Consider the following 16,609-nt stretch of genomic DNA (forward strand, 5'->3'; position numbering starts at 1 on the left):
ATATTGCGGCGTCCATTACAGACGGTCCCTGGGCTGCGAACTGGTGTCGACTGGACGGGCTGCGATGGCAACCGCAGATGGTAGCTGCCACGACATCCGCCTCCAACACGGTTTTGCGACTATCCGTCTCCAAAGGGCATACCGCGCAGCTATCAGTGCCGAACTAACAGTCGTAGATCAGCCGCTACACGGCACACTCGGCGCAGAGAACCCGTCACGAACGGTTCCTTATGATTGCCGCAGGTGCCCCGTTCTTCCTCGTGAACGTCCGTAAGAAATGTGCGGATGAGTGGTCGGCCTCGACTGATACAGCACGGATGAACGTAGTGGAGCTTGGTGAGGGTTTCGGGAGAAACTCTCCTGCTAGGAAAGGCGCGGAAATCCTGCCGCGTCGCTGCGACTTAGAGCCGGTTCGGCTACGGTGCCAGGCTGGTAAGGGGGGCGTGCCTCTGCTGAGCGTTCCACTACGCTAGCCGGTCAACCCGGGGTTCTCCACCCGGCTGATATCCAGCCCTCGAACTGTGATAAAGCCGCAGCCGCTGGACTCCTGAGGAAGAGAGTGTGCCACTGCTTTCGATACACGGAGAGTGGCGAGCCTGCGAGTACAGACTCCGGTTGGACAGGGGGGATGACGACAACGAAAGAAAACTTCTCGCTAGGTGAGCCGTACTGTCTCTCCCCATGCAGCAAAGGGGGCGAACTCTCATAGTTGCGTCAAGCGGTGCAAACCAACCGAAGTCGGCAGTTCTGGGGAGCGTGCGCCGCGGGCCCTCCCGGCGACAGAAGACATCGGCTCTGTTTCCGAGTTTGCGATGTGTTTCCGACAGTGTCCGTGCGCTCAAACGATGCTCTAACAGAACGCATTGGATATCCTCTTGACAGTACCCTCTTGTACTGCCGCCAGTTCTGCAGTTGGTGACAGTGCGAGGCCAGCAATGCGGCAGACAGGTGCCTGTGACACAGTGGCAGACCGGTGCGTTTTTTTTGTGGGGAATAAAGCAAGATGCAGTGAACGTCTTTCAGTCTGCTTGGCAGAATCTTCGTCTAGCAGCGCCTGTGTCTCTTGGTCCTTATGCGGGGCCATGAGAACCGAGTCTGTGCTTTTTGTGGCCGAGCGCACGCAGCACATGCCCGACAAAGTCGGTAAAAAAAAAACAGCGGCTGGAGTTGTACACGGAGCGCGTGTTATTGAGGTGTCGTGTTCATCTGAAAGCCTCCGCCCCGGAAGTGTACAACTTCTCTACCTCGTAGGAAAGCAATCAAGCCCCGAGCCGGCTTCTTACTTGGGTCGGGGTGCTCTGTGGCCTAGTGACACAGCGGGAACAGCTAGTAAGTGCAGGAAGACACTTCGGTGTAGGGTGTAGCGTTTGCCGGGGCTCTCCTCAGAGTCCCGGGAAAGGGCCTTCGTTTTCATATGGACAAAGTGGGGACCGGCCGGAGCTACCAACGACTCTGGTCTTACGCCGCTGTCGGTCACCCTGCCAACCCGGGGATTCCGGAACAGAGAAGTTTCAAGAAGTTCTCGAATGCTGCGTTCAGTGACTCTGAGGACATGTCAGTACAGTCCCCAAGGTAGCAACACCCCATGGAGCCTTGTGCGCCTCGGAGGCTGCCCCCAGTCGAAAGGGTCGTCGCCCGTCTCCTGCTTACTCATTTAGTGTACCGGGGCAGTAAAGGCAACAGGAAGCTGCACCACTAAAGTTTGCACAGAAGCATGAACCCCGTCATGCAGCTCTGATTCAGAACTCGCGGGAGCTTGGGTTCTCCTCTCGATCAGCTGCCTCAGGCTCATCTTCAGATGCCCCGGTGAATTTCACGCGGTGCTCGACGACCGTGGCGCCCTGTGGCGGACCAAGAGGGAGCATCCTCACAGCTCCGTCCTCTGCGCAGGTCGCAACATGAGGTCGCGCACAGTACGCTTTCGCAACCCGCCGGACGGACTCAGGTTTGGTTGCACCGCGCTGGAAGCAAAATTCCTTCCCGGATGCGGAAGCAGTCTTCCGCGGACCGTAAACGTATGTGGACGGCAACCCGATTGCTTGTCAGGCGCTGGAGTCCCTCAGAAAACGAACCTGCGGCAATCACTACTGGGGATGCCCCCGCAAGGAAACTCTAAAGAGAAACGCATCCTTGAAAAGACAGTCCTTCCCCGTTAACAGACGGAGTGCAGCTACCAAGGGAGACACGCGCTGACCAGAGTCCGCAACTCGAGCCCGTGTTGGTGCTGCCGTAGTCGCTGACTGGCCTCGGACGGGTCTTTCTTTTGTTCCTTATAACACACCAGCCCTGAGCTACCACCTGGCAGCTCACTCGAGCGCCCCGAACCAAGCAAGCGTCACCCATCAGGGCAGGGGGTACGCCGGTCGACTGCTTTGTGTAAGGCTGTACTGCAGTGCTGAGAAGTCTCCCCCATACCCTTCCCTTACAAAAACTGAAATGGCTGGGTAGTCTCCTACGCAACAACTGGCTTACCAGTGCCTACTAGCAAGTGCGTGAGGGAGCCCACACACGCGCAGCACGCAATGATCTTCCCGAAGGTCTTCGAGGCCACAACTCGGCAGCTCGCATCCCACACAGATACGCGGCCGGACCACGAAACGGAGGACCACATTCCTGTGTATTCCCCTCCGAAAGGGGTTATGCAGAGTACCGCCTCTGACTGATTCCTGAGTACCCGAATGCAGTCGCCAGCCTTCACGTCCCAGAAGCGGATCGTTTTATCTACAGAACCTTCCGCGACACATCGGACACGGACACCACGGGGAGGAAGCTTTAGCTGGTGTAAACGTTCAAAACCGCGCTTAGCGGAGAAACAGCATACGAAAGAATCACCCGGTCTGCACTTGTAATTCCACTGCACGCCGATTGCACTTTGTTGCGCCCGCCTTCTCGGACGCCGCGTGATTCAGTGCTTCAAGCGGCAAGTGAGAGAGGCCTGTGCTTCTCCGATGCAAGGCGGACACCGAATCGTACTGCTGCAAACCAGTGTGACTCTATTGGCCTGTACAGCAGGTTTATCCGGTCAACAGCTTCTTCGACGGTAACGACGCTTGTGGAAGGTAACCCCGTACCTGAGATCAGATTGCCACTGCCATTTGCAAGGCACGTGATCGCATCCTGTTTGCATCACACAGCGTATCCGGCGCCCTAACAAGCTCCGTGTTTACCTGAGAGTGCTGCGTCGTGAAAGCTGCTAAGACTTGCACCACTTGCCTCACCTGGTGCCCTATAAGTTCGTCATCTGTTGCCAAGGAGACAGTCGTCCACTTCGTTATTGCCGGTCCATTCCCCGCTGCGCAAGAATAGCGTAACGCACTGCGGTTCCCGATCGAGCGAGACGCCAACAAGCCTGAGCCTCTAGCTTTTTCAGTTATTTTGTCCGTTAGCGACTCTGCAAGTCAGGAATTGCGGAGCTAGCTAACAGCCAGTGTAAGTGAGGGATACCCGCCTCCGCGGCTCTGCCGGATGTTTACAGCGGTCTGCATGGTGGGGTTCGGAGAAATGTGATCAAAAAGACGGCAATCGGAGAGAGGGGGAGACTTCTTTCTGCTGGGCCGGCCTGCCGGGCCCCCTGGTAGCGCACCAGATTACCCACTAAATCCGACAACTGCATTTTGTCCACTTTGACAGCGAGGGAAAACCGGTAGGACCACTACACTAAACGCAGTCTTTCGCTTTCGGAGCCTTACCGGTGAAAAAACACCCAAGAGGCCCGAAGGAGGCGCAGTAAAGAATTTCCTCGACTCCTGACCCATTATGGGGCATCTCTGTTAATTGATCCTACATGCAGGCAATCATTGGGAAGGGGCGTCGGCTGAGCGGGAGGTATCAGAATGTGGAAAAAACAACAGTTCTGAGTTTCCCAGAGAAGGCGCTTTTAATCAGACAGTCCACTTAGTCCAGCTTCTGCATTTTCACAAGGAGTGTGGTACCTGCCCCCCCACCGGAGTGCAGTGGAGTCGAGGTGACCGTGAAAGAGATTTCGTCGCCGAGATACTCGGTAGGCCGCGCACAACAGTTTCGCCGGCTCTGAGCTGCGTGGAGGACACTAGCGGTCAACAGTTCTCGTGTGAGCTGACGGACTGTCACATTAAGCTTATTTGCACGCGCTGTGTTGAGAGGTGCTGCTGAAGAGCTGGCGTCTTACAATGAATTTTGAGATCACCTCGCCCGTTTCCTCATCCGCGCGGAGCTCAGTGACGTTCATCCGCCCATCATACCCGCATGTCAAGACGTGGTACACCTGGCAGGAGGACCTGGGGCCGCGGTCGACGCTTGAGGGGCCGGGCGGCGGGCCAGTCCTTCCCGCTATTTCACCAGACGCCACACCTAGGCCCCCCTTACTGCCGCTGCAATCATCAGGCTTGCAGTGAGGCGTTGGACGCCAGCAGCACATGCTTGCCACACTGTTGATGTGGATATGGTGACCTGAGAACTCACGAGAAGGTACGCGGTGCCGCTGCAAATGTCAGCCTCCTGGCCTCCGGGAGGGTCGCAGCGGCAACAGCACAAGATAAGGGTAAGCGCCGGCCCTGGCTCGCGCTCAAATGTCGGACAGATTCAGATCCTTTCTTAGGGTGAAACAAGAGCATGCGAACCACGTACCTTTCGTGTTGTAGACGGAAAAGGAGGAAAAGTCTTTGAGAGTCCAAAACCGGACATCACCGTCTTCATGGCCTGTCAAGAAGCCATTCAAGTCCTCCATAAGCATCCAGCTGTTCTCAGCATGACGCAGCAGGCAGCGATACTGCGAAGCATCCCTTGTCCCCTGATGCAGTCTGTCACCTCCAATGGTCGCCACCAACTTTATAAGAATGCTGCAGTTGAAGTCAAGACCCTGTCCACCTTCGTCTTCTGATGCAGCATCTCACCTCGTGATGTCAGGATACTTCTGCTTTATAACTCGGGTGCATACGCCCTTATGAACGTCCCAGCTGCACGAACGTGCACAGAGCAAGGCCCAAATTGGGATGAGCTACCACGTTTTCGGCGTTTCCAACAGCTCAAGTTCATCACAACATGGCATGGTGCCCCAAAGTAACCATCCCCTCGGCAGTTCGCTGTCCGACCAAGCAGAATCGAGACCCGACGCTGCCACTAGCCCTCAAAGTGTCTTCCAGGCACGCACATGTCGGTTGCCTCAGCGTGAACGAGCAGACTTACATGCGGATGGTCCCGTCGTCTGATGCCGTGTACAGAGCTCCTCCATCTTTCGTTGGCAGCCAAAACATGTTTGTTACGGCGCCTGCAGCAACATTGAGAAAGTGTGCGGCCAAAAGTGTGCGGCCAACAGTTCCACAGGTGCTCTGGAAAGCTCACGGACATTTCTCTGTGAGCCATCTTGGGGAAGGGAGGGGCCACGCCGGCGCGAAACTAAATCTCGATGCGACGGCTGCGCAACAGACAGCGTATGCGGCTGCGGCGCCAGTACTGACCATTGTGTTTTTCCTCGTTATACAGCTATTTCCAGAGTTGCAACCGCGACGCCGGTACGGCTTCATGCCCTAAGCGTACCTGTGTGGCCGCGGAGGGATATTTCGTCCGGTGTCTGGACGATGTCGACAAGAAGGAGTTCGTGAGCAGTGCCAACAATGACCTGAAACGACTCTCCTGCGACAGGAGTTTTCGCAGGAGCATCGAGGATACGCTCGGCTCGGGCAGTAGGTGGTTCTCGCGTGAAGGCCTGCAGCTGTCAGGCACGAGAGGTGTGGGCTACTCCGGGGAAGAAGCACGAGCGCCCGAACTTTCGTAAAGAAGGGAGACCACCACAGGGTAATTGCTTACGGTTCCCGACGCACAACGCGGAAATTCTGCTTTCAGTAACCTGCTGGGAATGAATGCGTTCCTTCGAGTAGATATTATAAAAGGACAGGTTGCCGTGGTCGTCGCCGACAAGGAGCATGTTGAGCGAAGACAACCAGGTGCAAGCAGAATAACAACATCCCTCGGGATTTTCTTCTTTCCACCATACTTGCCCTGTCAACGGGTCGACTATAGAGAGAGAAGCGTCACTTCCCAATGTCGCCACGACAGAGTCAAGCGGAAGACAGTAAACCTTACGCAACCCGAGGGTGTGAAGGTTCAGCCTGTTCTGTATTCTGAACGGGACAGGCAGCGTGGCACAAGGTAGCGCATCCAGAGGCTCTGAGGCTCTTCCGGATGCTCGGGCATTCTGGCTGTTCCTTGTAGCTGCAGTCTCGCTCGCGGCAAGCAAGCTGTCCCAGCATGAGGTATCGCACAACGCCGTGCTATAGCGCTTTCCTCCGTTTAGAGAGATAAGAGTAGCGCTGTTCCTTGAGTTGTTCCAGAGCGTCGCTCTCTCCTGCGTATGCAAACTCGTAGGGGGCGCGCCTCCTCCTCCTATGACAGGATTTGCGGGGACGCTTGCTTGGGTGTTGTCCAGCATGAGAATCGAGCCGTCCGTTGCACCATAATAAACTGAGATGCGATCTCCGTTGCTTCTCGTCGCCACGGTGTCGTACCACGCCTTCTTGTTCGAGAGTACCAGTTTGATGGCTGGGGAGGAAGGAAATCCAGGAGATCATCACTCGGGGGAGGTAAGGAGCTCGCGGTGCGCAGTTGGTGTCAAGGGACTGGGAGCGCCCTCACCATTTGCGACTGACTCGCAAGCACTGTACAACAACGTTTTCAAAAAGCAGTGCTAGGTGGGCCATATCAAGATGGCAAAGCCCGCGTCCCATTCTGACACCATTCGTTCCCGGTGCGAAACATGATTCCTGTTCCGTCTACTGTCTCTCGTTTCCCAAGGTGATGAGGCGGCAAACTTACACGGGTGGTAGACCGTGTGCGTGAAGACTTTTTCGACGACGGTGAACTGGGGATGCTTCAGGCTTCCTGACGTTGGATCAGCTCGACAGATGAGAGCAGTCCCGTCAGTGGAAGTGGAAAAAAGGTACGGGTAGCAGTAAGAGAGAGAAATAACTGTCCCGCCGTGCAGGCACAATGTCCGCACGCACACGATCTTTTTTGACTGAACAACCCATAGCTTGATGTTCCTGTCGGCCGAACCAGTAAACAAGAAACCAGCTTCTTCTAGCGAAGCGGACCTGGTGAGCGCTGACCCAGGGACCATTCCCGATGGCGACCCAGGGCTTCTCTCCTCCCAAGTCTTTGTGGCGCCCTGTCGTAAGGTCCGGTCGGGCTCGAGTGTCTTAAGAAAAATCATAGAACTGATTGCCCCTAAGTGCTCCTTAGCTTTCAGTATAACAGGACTGTTACTTCCCGAAACCAGTGTACCCCCTTCGACCGCGTCCTTCCACACTAGCAGGGCCCCAGTACTCAACCCTAAGAACAAGCTCCGTTCCCCAGTATCATAGTGTGCGCACATGACCTCCGGAGGTGCTTCAGTGTCTGCCCTGACGGATACTTTATGGGAGAAGAACTCGTCATGTCGCCAGACAAGGCTTATTTGGAATGTCAGAGACTTTCCGGAGCCGTCCGCGTTCCCTGCCGCAGCATGGAACTGGTCGTCTCGGCTCGCAGAGGGCCCGTCTGAGGGTCTTCTCCGGTTGCCAAGACTCTTGTGAACAGATTGGCGCGCGGTCCTTGGAGAAGACAACAACTGAATGGTAGACTGGCCACGGGCGATCTGTCCTCCAGAGGAGAACATTCTGCTAACTGCCGGTTTCGCGCTGCTAATTTTCCTTGCACCCGCGCTGTTGCCAGCCCGTCGAAAGGCTTCCCGGAGACTCGTCGTGTGCCGTCTAGCTGTGAAAGGGGGGTCTGTATCTGCCCCGCTGGCTGGACGCCTTTCCATTTTTACGAGGAATAAAAGAGACAGATCCCAGTTGAGCGAAAGCTCGGTCGAGACGGCACGAGCGTCGAGACGACTGCAGAGGCCAGTACGGGCATCACCGGCCGTCGTGGCTGGGGGACCTGAGGCGTTAGGCTTGATCACTGTGGAGGCGCGCTGTAAAAGCCTTTGGCTGCTAGGAAATGGGTAGTGATTTAGGATTATCTTGCGGTAACCTACTGGCGCGTAGCTTTAGTGCCTTGGCCGACACCAGAGCTGGTCCGGCGTCCCGGAGCCACATGAGCGCCTTCACGCCCATGCTTCGGCGACGTCCAATGTTAGATGTCAAACCATCCATTTGAATCAAACCGCGAAATCACTTCCGCAACCTCAGCTTCGTCTTCCGTGCTTCCTGCAAGGGAGCCCCACAGTCCGTGAAACCAACTGACGGCAAGCCGCAGCCAGGGCCGCCGCCGCTGCGAGTTGTGGCATGTGGTTCGGTCGGTCCACATAGGACCTCCGACCGATTCAATGCGGTGTCACTTCCGTGCTCTCGAGACTGCGTGTACCATTCGCCTCACCCCCTTGATCGACACTCTCTTCAATGCAGGAGGATCGACAGGCCCTGCGCTTTGCATCCCGCTCGTCGCGGAGCTTAAAAGTTTCGAGGCCTACTGACGGGCCCCGCACATGCGTGATTTTCTACCCGAGCACAGCCGCAGAGCAATACGGAAGCAAGCCACGCCACTGATGCCAATTCGGGCCTTGAAATCGGCAAGAAGTTCCAGTACCGCTGCATAGCAGTTGCGAGTGTGACCAGCAGTCTTCCACCGAACCCGCTCATGGAAGAACCAGCGCCTCCACGTCGCCTATAGTGCACTTTTTGAAACCTTTTGCACGCTGGAGTGTGCTTGGTGGTCCTTCTGATTCGATGCTGCGAAGACAGCAACTTTCAGAGATCTGGCCCTTGCGCTACACCCGGCAACTCTAGTGAAGCGAGTCGACGCATAAGACAACGGAGAATAAAACACACCCTTCCGGGGGCCTGTAGCCTCCCGACTCCCGCCTGCGGGCGCGACAAGTACGTGCCCGGCACCGGCACACGCGGCTTCCGGCTTCCCCGGCCGCTGTCCTACCGAACCAAGTTACAAAAATCAACCACAAAAGGCGGAAGGTGTCCGCCAACCGGTACAAACATCGAACAGAGATCACGAAGACAGACCCGGGAGGCGGGCTGTTTGGGGACGCTCGGGCAAAACCAGGTTATACAAACAGGCACTGTTTTCTTTCCAGTACCGACTGCTTTCGGCGATGACATGTAGTTCCGTATATCGGGTAAACAACCACGCGGAACCGCGGGCGATCACTTGCGGTCGCATCACTCTGCGTACTGTTCAGCAGCAGCACCTGACCCCCGTGCCGTACACGGAGCACGTGATCACGTTTTTTTTCTTATTCCTAGGACAGGGCGTCACGCGTATATCATTGTGGACTCTTGTTCCGAAATATGTTGCGCACTCTTCCTGTAGGCAAACGGTTCCGACAAGCAAAATTGTGACGGCTATTCATTGTGGCTCTCGCGTGCAGTTCATCATTTACGGCTGGCACAGACACCACTGCTTGCTCCGATGACTGCTGTCGTCCCTACGTCGACCGGCAGCTAACTTTAGCGTGGATTGCCATGCGGACCCTGAGACCGCACTCTCCGGTAAACACTAAACCCCCTCCACAGAGGCACGAAGGAAATGAGTAACAGTTATCCGGGCTGCTCCATCATTCGCCGCACTGCTACATTTGATATAGTGCGCTAAACGGCCAGCCAGCTGTACTCATACCGACTTCACCAAGATCCAGTAGCTGGCGACGCTTGGAGCCGCTCTTTCCCACACCGGACGGTGAAACACTTTCGGGCGTCTGTCACGAGCTCTTTCCATAATGAGCTTAGCTGCCCTACACGCCGTCCCGACTATCGGGCTGACAGCGAACAGGACAACATTTGCCGTGGAGGCTCACTGCAAAAGCGTACAGTGTTGAGTCTGTGTCTCGCAGTGCAAAGACTGATTCCATCCGATACTACAGTGTTCTGCTGTCAAGTAGTTGTATCCCTCCTGCTGAATTTGTGCAGTAATCTCCCACAGGAAATCGTTCTCACCCAGACTCGTGTGCCTCGTGAATCGAAACGGATCGACCTGACTGGTCCAGGTTGTTCCTGGGAAGAAGAAAAAGTACAGAATAACAGACAGAAACCTAACGTCAGCACGAGCAACCCATACACAGAACGTTAAGGCAAGCAACGGAGAAACAAGAGTAAAGGCCGCTCTAGCACCGAAGTGACAAGCAGACAATCTAACGTACAAAACCTGTGGAGCTGAACCGTCAGGGCACTGTCTCCTTACACGAGAATACTTCTGTCCACACACACCTAAGAGGAAGCCAGCTGTCCTTGTCGTGAAGCGGGACCAGGCAAAAGAACCGCGCTACGTCCGATGGTTCACAACCAAATGGAAACTCACTTGAACTCTTCGTCCCACTCGACAGCTGCCTCAGTTGAGCACGCGATCGATCGCCCTGTGTGGACAGTCCGTGCCGCACTGCCTTTGTTGTAATATTTGGCAAAGATCATCCTATACAAGTATCCTTCCTGCGTAATCGATCACACGCCAGACCACGCTTCGTGAACACAGGACCACGTTCGCTCGAAGACCAGATCCAGAAACTGCAGATCAGTTGGAGAGTTTATGCCTCTACATACATCAGCGCACCCCTCGAGCAAGGAAAAAAAGACAATGCGAAACACCGGAAGATACGTGTCACGGCCGAAGAACTGGTAGGAGAACTTGCAGTCTCAAATCCTGTAGAGAAAACCTCTGGTCAAACCAAGAACTTGAATGTGGACGCGAGACAGCGCACAGTCTCGGAACACTTCAAGCGTAGCAGCTGAGCACTTCGGAACAGTGGTGCGGACGCCCCCTCTCGAGGGCAACTGCGCCAGCTGCTTTGGGTTGGAAGAGCTGAAAGCGCCTGAAGTGATGTACAGGAAGACTAGTCGTGGACATGAGCAAACCACGGGAGACGTGAGCAGACTGGAGGATGTGCATGTGATTCTGAACGAGTAGCATCAGCCATCCGCTCGGATCCCCAGACAATAAAGATACACTAGGTGATACCAAGCTTCCAATCCACACGCTCCGCACCTCACGTCCGGTCACGCCGCGCGCCCGCGGCTGTCCCTCTCCAATACGGATTAGACCGAATGAGTATCTCCGCGTATGAAGAACTCGGCGGCTGCCCCGCAACGCCCCCGGTGAAAACAGCTACGCTGGAAACTGACCTACAGCTCCCATGTGAGAGTCCGAGATATTGTAAGTGGTGGCCCACGGTACTCACCTTCGTAGTGGGGGTATTGGTAGGGAACAGCAGTTGAGCTTTGCTCATCATCGTGTCTGTCACGCGCTTGTCAGCGTAAGTCTTCAGTGAGTCGATCCAGTTGTAGCCTACTCCATCTGCACACCGGAGGGCAAGCAGGAGTCTTCGGAACAATGGTGGAACACTCGAACTACTTTTCTCTCCGTACGCCTCCTCACAGTGCGCATGGCTTGCGCATCAACAAACTCGGCCACAAACACGGAGTCAGAAAGCCCGCGAGGACTTTCTCTCCCAACCGACTTGATTGTGAAACCATTGGCACGTGTCGTAAAGCAATTGTAATATCTCGGGGAGGCTTGTACCAGAAAACTGCTCCTTTTGACGGCACAAAATTTCATCAGGTAAATATCCCTTGAAAGCGTCACGCAAGATCTGCTTTTCCATGCGGTCCTCCTTGCACATCTTTTCTTCTGGGTCCAGCGTCATCGCGAAATCCAAAAACTCCTGACAGCAGCAAAGAAACAGTCAGCCCAACGAATGAAAGGGGACGCAAGCCAATGGAAGGAACCCTCCTTGTGAACGGACGGTGGCACGCCGGGCTGTTCTAGAGAGCAAACGACATGGACACGCTATGCTACCGAATGACTAGCGGTAAGTGAATACTTGAGTCTGTCTCGGCGTGCTCGAGCCGTTCGTAGACGTGCTGGAGACGGAAATGACTTGAAGCACTGGAGCAGAATAGCCAGCTACAGCTAAGACCCATCACACGCAAGACAAGAAGAGCTTCTTTCTGTCATACTAGAAGCACACGGATAAAAAGGGCTCTGCAGATGACCCCCCTATTTGCTTGCGGTACACTAGCTAAAGAAATGGAGAAAGACATACACTCCAGCGAGATGTTCGCGCCGTCCTCATGACCGTGACCATCTGGCCCGGTTTGAAGTTCTTCGGAAGTAGCAGGCGCCGCGCTACTCCGTACGAGCTGAAAGCCTCGCAAGCTGAGCTGGAAAACTGCACTATCTACCTACCGAAGTCAGAGAGGAGTGCGCAGAAATACCGGGACAGAGCAGCTGTATGATGGAAGCCAGAGAAAGGAAGAGAAATTTCCTTACCCGGTCGAGGAATGGAACACGAGCCTCGACACCCCACGCCATAGAAGCCTTGTTAGCCCGCAGTAAGTCATAATACTGGAGCAGGTCAAGCTTCCTCTGTAGCTCCTGTAAACGAATCAGAATCAGAGCCGGTGCGACAATACCCTTCAGCCCCGAGAAAGCCATGGAAACATGCCGCTCCCTCTCATTCTTAAACAGCAGAGGGTGCAAATGTCCTGGGTGCTTTGTCCCAGAAACTTCACCTGCTTTCCACTTTGCTATTCCCGGCTCTAGAAAGGAAAGCACGGGTACGCAGAAAAAGGATCTCGCGCCACAATAATAAGCACTACACAGTCGAGAGGCTCGCCAGCCCTCCCCGTGACCGGCATCCCTGTGACATTACTCCACCCACACACTTTTCGTAGACTGGGACTCCAAAGCTACACATAAGATCGATCAGCACTGACACCATCCTTGGTTCCCTAGCACACGCTGTCTCTTTCCTCCATCACACTGTCGAGCCGCCTCGCCGACTAGAGGGTCTTCGAATCGTGTGCCCGCTAGAATCCGAAGCATGCCTTACCCATAAGAGAAACCTGAATTTTTTCTGTAAAAAGAGACTAACGGCACGAACACGGGGTATGTATATGATTGGAGAATGCAAGCCACCGCTTCCATAGCTGAGCTCGTCGGCCTCTGCCGGAATAGCTCAACAGCCAAAAATCTCTCCTGAGAAGGTAACCGCGCTTGTCGATTGGCCAGAGAGTCTGAGAAAGTGAAGTGGGAACAAGAGCACGCGCCCTCAAAACCTCACCAAGCATCTCTGTGTAAGGCAGCCGCTTACGACGGTGGAGAGGAGCCCGTGCACGAGAGCAGAAGCGCCTACTCTGGCTTCTTACGCGGAAAAAAGCGTCCTTGTTTGGAGCCTTGTGGAAGTAGAGATACCCTCCGAAAACTTCGTCAGCACCTTCACCTGTAAGGACAACTTTGATGCCGAGTGACTTGATCAGTCTGAAGAAGCAAGACAACAAAACTACAGACCATTACAGCCGACGCGAAGAAAGCGCGAATGAAGAGGCCGACGAGAGACACTCCTAGAAATGAAGAGGGGACAACACTTGCAATCAAACCTCCGGAATCGGACATGCAAGACCAGAGTACAAGCCCTACTACAAAATCTCACGCGCCGTACACACGCATCGTCGCGTAGGGTACGTAACATCAGAACGCATGAATTCAAGGTACAACGCCAGGCAGATACTAAGAAGACGATGCGAGGTGAGGGCTCAGACCCCACGAACAATTTGAGAGGCGCCCACAGAGATGTGAGCCTTAGCAGACACAGCATAAACTCAGCTCAACAAACGACAGCTCTCTCCAGTCTCTGACCTGCAAAGCAGGTACATAGGAACGGCAGCCCGGATCGTAGTGACATCGTAGGTTTCGATTAGGCGGATAACGTCCTCGAGAGCGTCCAGACCTTCCTCCAACTCGAATGTGAAAGCGTGGTGTACAGTCCCCAGGACGTCTGCGCACAGAACAGAACACTTACGCGCCCGTGTGACAGCGGAGAACATCTCGATCCTAGAGAGTTCGGACATATGTACGCTCGTATATACACGAACATGGATACGACAGGTATTTATGCGTATACGCGCGGCCCCGTGATCGTTCGAATGCAGACAAACGTACCGAGCACCAGGGCCAGACCAGAGACGCATCTTTCATAGACATTTCGATCTGTCTCAACTGATCATACACCTAGGGCGCGATGCCTCACTCCAGTTCTGTTGTCAAGAGCGGTCCACCTGTTTGCTCCCATGCACACATGTGGAAGCACGTGGCTCGTGCAGGTCAACGGGGTTAGGCATGCTCAAAGATTGGTCAAGGTCTTGGTGCGTACGGGCAATCTCCAAAGTGCAGTCAGACATTAGGGTCTTTGGTATGAGCGTTCATGCCTAGAAACAGCATCCTGGAACCTTGAGGCTGTACCTTAAGCTCAGACAGTGAGCTTTAACGATTGTCCAAACAAAAGGGGACATCCGAGCTTGTGCTTCGTTACGCTGTGCAAAGACGGCAAAATGAAAGCTCTCCTCCCTCAACACCCAACAGGGTAGTCCGTGCTCTACACCCACAAAATCTGTGTGTCACCCGGGCCTGGCGTGCCTTCCGACTACCGAATGTTTGTCTTTTCTAAGGGGCACAGGCTTCACCTACGTCTGTGGATACCGATATGGCTCCGCAGCTACAACAGAAATCCTTCACTTGACTGAAAGAACCACAACGATCTCTACTGACTGGATGTTCGATCTGAATGCTGGCCCCTCGGTGTTCGATTGTACTCTTCGCTGTACCTACTGTACTGTGGAACAGCGTTACAGTCTAAACTGGACCATAGGTCCTTTTCAACTTACCAGCTACTTTCTTTGCAAGCTGAAGGTCCTTGGAATCCTTCAAGCCAATCGAGAAGGAATGTAGCTGATGCATCCAAAGGTGACTATCCATCTCGCTAGCCGACACTTTAGCAAATTCCCGAGCGGCGATGGCTGCCACAATCGAAGAGTCTAGACCTCCGCTTAGCATGAGGCCGAAAGGGACATCGCACATGAGTCTCTTGCGTACAGATTTCTCCAAAGCCTCTCGTAATTGAGCCAGGTCACAAGGCCTTGTAGGTAGCGGTTTCTCCGGTCCCCACCAAGATGGGTTGTAGTACCTCTTGAAGCCACCTTGACCGCTGTTTAGAGCCGAATGATAGTAGTGACCGGGAGGAAACACTGATACCTGCTCGCAGTCTTTGATTAAAGCTTTCATCTCACTGGCAAACCACATACTCCCATCTGATGCATAACCCACGTACATCGAACAAATTCCTAGAGGATCTCGGACCGCGAGGAAATCCCCTGCAAACAAAGGAGGCACAACTTGCATCAGCATTCACACAACTGGGATGGTACAATCATTTACATACAGTATGTGTAGGTGTATTGGGAGAGTGCAAAAGCTCCGATACTAGGACACTCATCCACACGTCTAGTTTGGTCGAGAGCGAAACTATTTTTTGACACCTCAGTGAGTACAGTGCTTGACCACATGGAAGTGAGCTACCGCACTTCACGACAGAAAAAAGGCTGCTGGGGGAACTCAGACCCTACAAAAAAGCTGAGAATTCGGCGCTCCCTCGCCCTCCCATCACGGTAACAAAGCCACCCCCGTGTACAGACATAGTCGTGTGACTCCTAGACCGACGCCATATCCCTTCCACACAAACACGTCACGTGAGCCGTCAGAGTCAATCTGCGTCCGCCCTTGCCCCGTGCGCAGGGACATCGAGGGAGGCAGGCACATAGAAACCGGAAGCAACCTATCTTTTGACTCGCAGACAGCCACGAATGAATGCAAGACAGTCGAGGAAAGCGCATGGGTGACGAGACCCGTGCACTAACCGTCACTGCGGGTAACCCCAGACTACACCGACTGGCGCAGTTCAGCTTGAGCCCAACAGAAGTCGCTCGACGATAAGAACGCCTCTCCCCTTGAATGCAGACACCGAGCGCGCAGGTAACGAGCTACGGGTAGCAACACCAGGCACTCGTAAGGAGAACGTGTATACTGAAAGGAACGGACGAAGAAAGACAGGAGAGGCTCTTTGGCAAATTCGTCTTACCTGTCCGAGCATCAGAGACAACAAAAGCAAACATGCCGTCAAGCTTGTCACACATGTCGGCCCCGTGAAACTTGTACAGGGAGGGGAGAGGCTGGCAATCACTCGCTGTAGTCCAGCCTTGAACCTCCTCTGGAGGAATCAATTTCTTTGTCAGTTCCACATGGTTGTAGATCTCCCCATTGACAGTGACGGCAACTGAGTAAAGCATTGCAACCGCAAGCCCTGACAAGCCAGTCAACTCGTGTACGAGTAGCGCGGTTGAAAGGCTTTCGTCTATGGAACGGTTTCCCTCCTCAGCCTTGCAAGGAGAACGCGGCCAAGCACGTTCTGCCGCGCCTGTGTAAGTCCACAGAATCCCCAACAGTAGAGTTTCGCCAGTCCAGACGCCCCCCCTAAGCACAGGCAGACCTCGAGAGAACACATATTGTCTTAGGAAGTGTACATACGAATGCCGTGTACAAGGTTGAGCAGTCGCGTCGGGTTAGACAGAACACAAGCCGGGGATGCTTTGCTGACGGGCCACGTGTGACCTCGGGGCGCCTTTCTGCCGGCTCACACATGTATCGCACACGGAGCCTCGGCCGAAAAGCACCGCGGTCTCGTAACAAGAGACATTCGTCAGTACACAAACGCTCTCCAGCAAAACAGCTCGAAGGACCGTAAAGGGTGGACCAGGTAGAGGGCACGGAGACAGGAGTAGACTCGACACGAGGAATTCACAGTAATCGAGAACCA

At 54.4% G+C, this 16,609-nt stretch overlaps 2 protein-coding genes across 2 annotated transcripts; both read right to left on the minus strand.

Moving 5' to 3' along the window:
• Positions 1 to 2,452: 2,452 nt before the first annotated feature.
• On the minus strand, positions 2,453 to 7,930 carry CSUI_003411 (wd g-beta repeat protein; the record flags this gene model as incomplete). Its single annotated transcript, XM_068063609.1, has 9 exons — positions 6,790 to 7,930; positions 5,785 to 6,516; positions 5,515 to 5,596; positions 4,872 to 4,934; positions 4,606 to 4,817; positions 4,451 to 4,567; positions 4,148 to 4,428; positions 3,072 to 3,117; positions 2,453 to 2,730 (listed from the first exon to the last, which is right to left on the minus strand). The coding sequence occupies exons 1-9, from the start codon at positions 7,775 to 7,777 to the stop codon at positions 2,453 to 2,455; spliced, it is 2,799 nt and encodes a 932-aa protein (XP_067924414.1). The 5' UTR covers positions 7,778 to 7,930.
• A 745-nt stretch (positions 7,931 to 8,675) lies between these two features.
• Positions 8,676 to 16,590, minus strand: CSUI_003412 (asparagine synthetase). The gene is made up of 10 exons (XM_068063610.1): positions 15,875 to 16,590; positions 14,625 to 15,110; positions 13,600 to 13,738; positions 13,110 to 13,221; positions 12,232 to 12,336; positions 11,482 to 11,623; positions 11,141 to 11,256; positions 10,267 to 10,394; positions 9,906 to 9,962; positions 8,676 to 9,276 (listed from the first exon to the last, which is right to left on the minus strand). The coding sequence occupies exons 1-10, from the start codon at positions 16,080 to 16,082 to the stop codon at positions 9,225 to 9,227; spliced, it is 1,545 nt and encodes a 514-aa protein (XP_067924415.1). The 5' UTR covers positions 16,083 to 16,590; the 3' UTR covers positions 8,676 to 9,224.
• Positions 16,591 to 16,609: the final 19 nt, after the last annotated feature.

This window comes from Cystoisospora suis (assembly GCF_002600585.1).
Source record: "Cystoisospora suis strain Wien I chromosome Unknown contig_1521, whole genome shotgun sequence".
Classification (NCBI taxonomy): Eukaryota; Apicomplexa; class Conoidasida; order Eucoccidiorida; family Sarcocystidae; genus Cystoisospora; species Cystoisospora suis.

Bases quoted from the DNA above. Each gene is read 5' to 3' on its own strand.
- CSUI_003412 (XM_068063610.1), bottom strand. From the start codon at position 16,082: ATGCTTTACTCAGTTGCCGTCACTGTCAATGGGGAGATCTACAACCAT. The intron at 13,739-14,624 runs GTAAGTTGAAAA...TTCTGTGCGCAG, and splicing joins GCTTGCAAAGAAAGTAGCTG to ACGTCCTGGGGACTGTACAC. The intron at 11,257-11,481 runs GTACAAGCCTCC...TCCGGTGTGCAG, and splicing joins TCAAAAGGAGCAGTTTTCTG to ATGGAGTAGGCTACAACTGG.